Source organism: Morone saxatilis, unplaced genomic scaffold, assembly GCF_004916995.1.
Source record: "Morone saxatilis isolate NCDOM2014 unplaced genomic scaffold, NCSU_SB_2.0 Contig8, whole genome shotgun sequence".
Taxonomy (NCBI): Eukaryota; Metazoa; Chordata; class Actinopteri; family Moronidae; genus Morone; species Morone saxatilis.
Window position 1 is genome coordinate 22,819,513 of NW_023340257.1, and position 8,892 is coordinate 22,828,404.

At 38.2% G+C, this 8,892-nt stretch overlaps 1 protein-coding gene across 1 annotated transcript in view; it reads left to right on the forward strand.

Moving 5' to 3' along the window:
• Window positions 1–6,322, forward strand: part of zmp:0000001236 (mastermind-like protein 2) — a 36,601-nt gene extending 30,279 nt beyond the window's left edge. Inside the window, exons 3-5 of the mRNA XM_035680274.1 lie at window positions 4,369–4,533; window positions 4,633–4,741; window positions 4,834–6,322. Of these exons, the coding sequence (XP_035536167.1) occupies window positions 4,369–4,533; window positions 4,633–4,741; window positions 4,834–5,678 (1,119 nt within the window). The 3' untranslated portion in view covers window positions 5,679–6,322. The remainder of the gene's footprint in view (window positions 1–4,368; window positions 4,534–4,632; window positions 4,742–4,833) is intronic.
• The last annotated feature ends 2,570 nt before the right edge of the window (window positions 6,323–8,892 follow it).

Consider the following 8,892-nt stretch of genomic DNA (forward strand, 5'->3'; position numbering starts at 1 on the left):
ACATAGTACAGACTTGCAAGTAAACAAGCTAGGGTGACAAATACATCATCACACATGGGTAAAACAGAACCAGTTTTACCAGTATACCACAAAGCCATTTACACTCTAAACAGAACATGTGGCTGAGCATGTTCTTGGGTTATCTTAAGACTCTAAGACTACATGTTTTTCTTTATCATAAAATGGATGTATGATGTAGAAATATACAAAATCTTATTCTAGTGAATAATCAAAATAAGCAAACAACCATTTTTCTAAATGACCTCGCAACATGCCAGATTTGTGTGTATATTATATTTAATATTATAGTTTTTATGTTATATATATTGTTGTATATGTATATGTGTATAATATACACCATATATATATATATATATATATATATATATATATATATATATATATATATGTATAATGTATTGTATATTATATACTATTAATATATACACACAATATATTCATTAAAACTATTATCAAAGGTAAAGGTAGTGGAATGCCTTGGTAGCAGAATGGTTACAGCACATGCCACATGGCCTTCACAATGTCGCCAGCAACTTTTGTTGTATGTCATACCCCTTTCTCTTACCCGTTTCCTGTCTGCCTCAGCCTCTGCTGTCTAATAAAGGCAAAAAAGTACTTAGTATGCCAAACTTAGCATTATTAGTAGTGATAATCAGTAATAATATTTATGTAGCATGTTTAAAAAATTATAAGCAATAAAAATGGTACTTTACAAAATTACATTGGTGAGTAAGAACGAGAAGATACTCAGAAGAGCTGGTATCAAATAATGAAAAAGGCTTAAATGGATTTTGAGAAATTATTTAAAAAGCTAACTTTTCCAAAGACCGGAGCTACTGAAAGTAAAAGCTCAGTCACCTCTGGTCTTTAAAATGCTGAGGACATGCGTGCTCAAGTTCATTAGGGTTGAAGTTTTTCTAAAACAACTTTCCCGAGGATATTGTGTATTAATGTGCAGTTTGTCTGAACAAATGAAATATGCAAATATGATGCTAGGGATACAATAGTGTAGAAATTGTGGAGAAGAAAACAAGGACCGCTTTAAATTTAAGTGTTTAAAAAAGGCTGATAATGGTGTTTGTCTTGCAGTTGGCATGGACAGGGTTAAAAGTCCAGCTAATGAGGAAGGGACAGCTCACAGAGAGGAGAAAAAGGAGTGGAGTCTCTTCCCACAGTGAATTGAATTAGTAATGCCGGAGAAATAAAGGTCCTGAAAAAGTGCCCTGATCCCCCTGTGTAACACTAGCAACTGGCAGTGGGTTTCCTCCCACTGAGTGAAGCTGAAGACCTTCTTTAAAACAAGCAGAGATGTGAGCTTTGGTGCTTGTTTGAAGCTTCTTACAGTTTAATAATCAGTTGCTGAGTCAAACGTGTCAAAATTCAAATCCACCAACTCCATAACTCTCTCCTCTGTGAGGTCACTCACAAAAAATACCTCCCTTGCTTAAAGTATGAATACATTCTCTGGCAGCATACAGCAGAGGACACTAATGCATTATGAAACCTGAGTTACTGTGGTTGGTGGGCAATGCTATTTCAAGGACAAAATTTAGTGTTGCTAGTCACATCAGTAGTGTAGCTGTGTTGTGTATTTAAGCCAAATAAAGGGGAAAAAAGACTTGGGTTCTATGAGAGTTTAAATAGCGAAAAGAAAGACAATCCTTGTGTATTAAAAATTATTACAGGGCTTTATTTATTATGTCTGAAATAAAATTGATTCCATTTGTTGCCACTGTGGAAACGGTATTGGTTTTCTCCTCATTTTAAAAAAATATAGAATTTTCTGGTAACTAAATGCCATACAATCATAGGTGCAGAAAGGGCTACTTTAAGGAAATGTTAAAACGAAATGGGTTTTCTTTGGCCTATTCACTCATCTCTTAATTTAATTTATCAGAATATTAATTTTCACAATGGTAATTGGACGTGTTATACGGAAAGGCCTCTTTGATAGATTCAGACATTTCACTCTTGGTATTTAGTTATATAATTTAAAGCATCTAATGATTCTGTTCTCATCAAGTCAAAAGAAAAAAAGGGTTTTACCATTTTGTATATTTGACTTTCAGTCCCTTTATAGTTGTACACTCCTGTATGTTTGTGTTTTGAAATATATCCTAACATTTACATTCAGATTAACATTTACAACATTTGGCAGACAACCTTATTGAGAGTGACTTATACTTCTACTCAGCATAAGACAACACTGTTAGATCAAGTGAAGACAGACATTTGGCAGCAATTTCATCATCCCACTGATTAGCTTAAGCTAAAACACAGTTCCATTTAAATACTACACAAGAGCTTGTACTTTGCTTTGTGTAGTATACTCTCCTTACTGAAAACCTCAGAGAGCCTAAATGCAACCACAACATTGCTTGCAGTAAATAAAGACTCCTCAACTTTTGTTGACGATCTTGTGGCACCACATCCCTCAGTTAGGATAAGAGCAGGGCCATGCGGGTTGAGCCTACCAGGTCACTGCAGCAGTGCTGTGAAGGGAGTGCTTGTTTCCTGGGAAAGGGAGCTGCAGCCAAGTCCAGATGCCGAGGCGCTCCCCTGGGACAGCGTCATGAGTCCAGACTGGAGGAAGTGCAGTGTGAGAGCCGGCAAGGCTGGGCCTGGATCACTGTCAGCTGCCCGCACTGCCGCAGGATGGGAGACTAAATCACTCCGCTCCTTCTCTGAGGGGCCTGAACCACATGTGGTATTCATTTACAACAAGCTTGTGAAGAATGAGAGGGGGGAAAAAACATGGAAAACAGCTTTATGACACATCAGGATGACAGAAAGGATTACTCAGTTGTACATGCTAAAACACCCCTCATTGGGTTTTTCTTACAACAAAGATGGAACAAGACCTCTCCAGTGTACCTCTGGAGGGAAAATGTCTGTGATGGTCACAATTTCTCACAGTCTCGATAACTGGATACAGTGAATCAAAGCCAGTGACTGCTTTCTAGAGTAACAGGAGAAACCACTGTTTTGATGTTTTAGTCCCTGTGTAACCTCATTGCCATGCTTGGTTTGCTGTGTGGGTTGAACTCAGGCAGGGAAGGCGAATATTAGCTTGTGAAATGGCTTGTGACTCCTTATGAGTTTCAACTTCCCTCATTCCCTGATTCTGTCTCGTTAGTTCTCCAAATTTCAGCCCCATTCATTATAATTCACACAAACACAGGCACACACACCACGAAAGTACAACACACACACACACACACACACACACACACACCACGACACACACACACACATATATGATGATATAGTACCTATATTATCACTATATAGTATAATTATATATATATATAATATATATATATATACGTACCTCCCTATCTTTTTTTCAGTTTTTCTCTTGGGGACCACAAAGTCACCACCCTGTAGAGATTCATCCTCTGCAAAGAATCTGTCCTCTAAGTAATAGCTTCTGCTAAATGCACTGTTGGATTTCTAATCCATTTCACCCTGGGAAACATTTTAAGTCAACACAATGACTGACATTGTATACACAGCACATGTTGACATGGATTTGGTGCACATTAACCTCTTTCATGACAAATGCTTGCACTTGGTTGAAGCTTGAGCATAGAGAGAGTGTCCTTGTGTCCACAAGAAAGACAGGTTTTACTTGAATGTCTGCCCAGCTGCCTAAAAAGCTAAAAAATATACACTACAAGGACATGTAACATCTCAAACGGCATGACGGCGAAAGCTCATCTGCAAAAGCATACGTTCAGGAAAAGACTTCAAACAAAAAGCTAGTTTGGATATCTCAATTTAATTTGAGTGCTGCCGACTACAACGTTTTAATCACTGTGATAGTGTCAGGAGCCAAATGGGTTTCTAGTGGATGGAATGCCTCCTTGCCAAACACAACACAGTGATCAGTAAAGGCGAGCTTATTAAATGGAGGTAGTCATGGTGCTGGCGCGTAACTCCCCATTGGCACACATTTCCTGCTGTCTCAGGGATTCTTTCCACTCTCTTTAGACACAATTATCAAGGGACAAGCAGGCCTTGAGGAGGGCTCGCACTCCCCCTTCCAAAAAAAGCCTCTCTCCAAGTCTTCCTTTTTCATCTGCAGAGGGAGTAGCCTTGACCACATTCTGGAGGTTGAATAGCATCTTTGAAACAGATCTGTATTATCTTGTAGGCTTCTGCCCTCTAGTGGTCAAATCATATTATTGCATTGTTTTGATTTTGTGCTTTTCTGAAACAGCTTTCACAGCACTTAGCTCCAATCTCCAGGCACTTAGCAGAGAAGAGAGAAAAAGACATATTTAAAAATTAAAAAGTAGCAACACTGACACTAATGTAAACCCATCACGTCTCTCTTCTTCTAAGGTTGTTCCTCCCGGTCCGAGGCTACCCACCAATGGAAACTTAAGAGTCATGTCAGCCCAGTCACAGCCACGGCCCCCGGCACCCAACAACCAGCAGAAAGGCCCCACCAAAACTCCGGCCATGCAGAGACAGCTTAACCAACAACAGCACACCATTAGCAATTCAGTAAGATACATCTTGCAGCCTACAGCTTTCAACAATTAATAAGCAGTTCAGACTTGATATTGATTAATCAGTATTCACAACTTTGTCTTTCCTTCTCAGGACAAAGACAATGCACATGATCAGTTCAGTCGTCATCTCACAAGACCACCACCTGATTACAAGCAATCAAGAAGTATGGTGGTAGTTCAGCAAGGAAACATCTTCACAGGTATTGTACATTTCTGATAAGTCAGAAAGGCTTTAAATGCTGCTATGTGACCGTAATTGTAATGTAATAAATTTTTCGTGGTATCTCTTTAGGTCAAAACTCCTCCCAGCCTTCCAGCAATGGTCCTGAGAATGACCTACAGTCCATGTCTTGTCACCTCCCAAGTGGGTCAGGTTCAAAGATGAGTCCTTCACCATCGGACCGCAGATTTGGTATCGGGACTGACTGTCATCCGAGTTCTTGCATCGGCCAATTCCAGCAGCATAACAATCAGAATCGAATTGGACTAAATCAAAATAAAGCTAGGTTCCTAGGGCCAAACACACACGCAAATTCTTTTGGGATGAACAATGTAGCAGGTTCACAGCACCCAAGAACAACCGCTGACATGCACGCCTCAGCGGTACCAGGACAGGGTCTCGGAGGCTTGATGAAAAATGTCAATATGGGCTGGGGCTCAACCAACAAGCAAGTGACAACTGGACTCGGTGTTAGGCGGCTACCCAATCCACTACAGTCTCAGGGTGCGCAGCTGGACATGCCAAACCATCCATACCAACAAAGGCACATTGGCCCTCCCAACCAGGTAGCACCAGACATTGGGATGCTCCCTCATAACCCTTCGATAAGAGACGCAGGCCCAAGACCGAGCCAGCCAATGATGGGCTCTCCATCAGCAGTGGGGAACCTGAACCAGGCCTCTCCTGAACAGAGGGTACCAGCAGGCAACTTTGCAGAGCCCAGTCCCAGCTCTAGCGGCTACCAGAATAACCGGGCCAACCGTCTGACCTTTGACTTCCTCCCTGAGGGAGACAACACAGTTCCAGGGATCAACACAGACTCAGACTTCATAGACTCTCTGCTCAAGTCTGGCTCTGGAAATGATGATTGGATGAAAGATATAAATTTGGATGAGATTCTGGGCAGTCACTCATGAATTTGGGTCACAGGTTGCTAAAAATTGACCCACGGCTCTATTATAGAGGTTATGGATGTAAGATGTAAGGGGTAATGTTTTTTTAAATAATGTTAAAATGGAATTTTATAAACTCATATTATTTGTTATCCAAGTATACTGTATTGTTTTGTATTGTATTTACTGTGAAAGGAATTTGTGTTCTGTCCTTAGTACTCAGCATATTTTATTCCTGGTATATTGGCCAAGAAACTTCTTTTCTTTGCAGTCACTGTTTTTGTGGTCTGTTTGTTATACTCATGCTGTAGTGCTGTTGTATAGGATCAAATACCAAATTCACACTGTGAAAAGAAAACATTGCTGTGTTGCTTTCAAGTTCATCTTGATATTCCAAGTTAAGTTTCTAAATCTGCATCCACTATTTAGCATGATATGGTATTTACTTTCAGCTACCATACACACACAGTGAATCTTGCCACAACAGATGTTTTTCTTACTTATTGTTCAAGCTTTTTAATCTGTGGTAGTTTTTGATGCAATTTAAAAAATGTAACCATTAGTTGTTGTTTTTTTTCATGTGATATTTAATAATTATTGGGATAGTAATGAAACATTATAATACATGTAATTAATAAAATTGATTTGAATAAATGGATAAATATTAAGTCTTGTTTTTGTTTGTTTTCTTCTTTAATAGAAGTTTTGGTTTGCAATCTAAAACAAAAGAACTCATTTGACCTAATTTCATATTCACATTATATTGTATTATTAAAATATGGTTATTGTGTTAGCATGACATTTCATATAGATAGGCTTCCTAGCAGTAAAGACTTTATTAAATTTTAAATTAAATGTTTTTAAGTCAACTGCTTCAAAATGTTTGGTAGTGCCAACCTCTCTCTCTCATCAGCATGAAAAACAATGAAGTATGTGCAAAGATAGGAGAGAATCTTACGTTGTATCTGTTGAAACAGTAGAAATTGTACTGCTGATATCTGTAATCCAATGCATTTATCAGAGGATGACAAACTGACATCTGGAAATGTGTTGAAGAAGTACGGTTGAGTAACAGCACCGTAAACACTACAAATCAAAAATGGTCCATTCCATGTCCTGTCATTATGATTTATTGAGAATTGTACTGAATAGCAAAAAATCTATGAATTTATCTTTCTCTCTCCTGTAAAGTAGCAGGTGTAATAAGATATTTATTTGTATTAATGTCCAAGGTCTACTGTACAGCGAATTAATGGACATTTAGGGAGAAGTATCTTCATTATCTTTTTCCTCAGATTTCAGGAGATCAGCATGTTAAACTTGTCAGACAAGGAGATCCTGAGAAAAATGATAGCTTACAGAGAAATGCTTTGGAGGCTCCTCATGCTTTGCAGTTAAATGAAGTCTTTCTGAACTATATGCTGTAATGAGATATACATCAATTTCCCAGATGTCTTTTCACACTGCCAAGGGAATATTTATATATTTTTTAAATGACATACTCGTTCTCATACATATCTTTGTCCCCTTTATTTTTTTGTAGTCCAGATGTGAAAAAACTACAATACCCTTGATCTTCTGTCAGGGATACACAGATGTTTTTCATGGGGCTAATTACAGGAATATCTACACGGCAACTTCACTTGGTTTGCCTCGAGTGCCCGACTAAGGTCTATGAACAAAAGCTTATATAATATTACATATTAGTGCGGATCCACATCGTCCTTCCAGCACAGCCTCTCAGACAGGTAAGCAGATGATTTTTTTTTAACAAAATCACAGATAGTATCCAATCTACACTTATAGTAGACAGGTTTATTCTGAAGGTCTCCCATGGAAGCGTTAGTATGATATTGATGGTCGCACAGTTGTGTTGAGAGAATTTTATTTAGAAAGAGTTCAGCGGAAAGCATAGTGCGTTTAGTTAACCCACCGTATATAACACAGAAAATAATTCCAACCCACATGAAGTGAGTTTAACAAATACACAAGTAAAACCACATAAAATAATACAATATGATAAAATATTAGGTGGAAAAGCTGGTGGTGCATTTTCTTCTGTTCACTACACATAATGGAGTTGATGGTTGAGATGAAAGATTTTACATTAATAGCATACACTGCCCTCCGGTGGTGACAGTGCGTAATTACTACCCCTGGCTTAACATTTATTTTGAATGTAACGACCGGAAGTTGGTCCTATGCTATTATGTCTGCCTTGACGCTTGTGTTGTGTAATTGTAGTTTTGACTGCGACCACCAGAGGGCGTACGCACTCGTATTAGTAACATTAGCATAAACTGGCAAAGATATGGTCAGTCTGGTCCTGGTGCCAGACCTGTGACTCACTGCCCACATCTCCAAGTAACCTATTTATCTTTTATTCCAGGGTAATAATGATAAAATTAATTGGTCTAAGGATATATGACAAATATCTCTACGGCTGACTAGCTGTCTGTGATATGAACTTGTTTTTGTTGCTTTGCATAGCAGATAAAGGTTCTAGCCTACGATAAATCTACTAAGAGTTATTTAAGTTCTTACAATAGTCGAAAGAAAATAGAAGAAAACAGAATAATGACAAAAAGGTTTTTTTTTTTCCAACTATTTTCAGATGAAATTCATGATTTTTTGCTTCAGTTTGGTAACTGTATTTTGAAAGAATTTACCGGAAGTGGTAGTACGCTATCAGGTGTAAATTATTCATTTTAACATACTACTATGACTTTTCAGAAGTATTGTTAACTAGACGTGACTATAGGTAAGAAAAAAAAAACTGTAAATAAAGTTAAAAAAATACTTTGTTTTTATAGCGGCCATCGCTATATTTTGAAAGTATTTACCGGAAGTGTTGGTGTGGTACATGGCTGCATTAATGCTAACTTGACGAAATCAATGTTGCAGTTCCTTCAAGTGGCCACAAGAGGGCAACAAACACTCGCGATTATAAATAAACATGTCAACTCAATCATCAGAAACAAACAGGGCTAAAACGTACACTAATAATCAGTGTATAATTGGGGGGNNGGGGGGGGGGGCTTCTCATAGTTGACTTCACTAACATACAGGCAAACACAATAGCATTCAACAAAAATTATTTTCTATTCGACACAGAGTTGTACTGCCCTCCTGTGGTAACAGACAGGAACTACAATACATGAGAAGAACTTCCGCTGAATACTTTCAAAATAAAACGTGACATTTAACATTTATTTCAACACGTATACTGTATATTCTT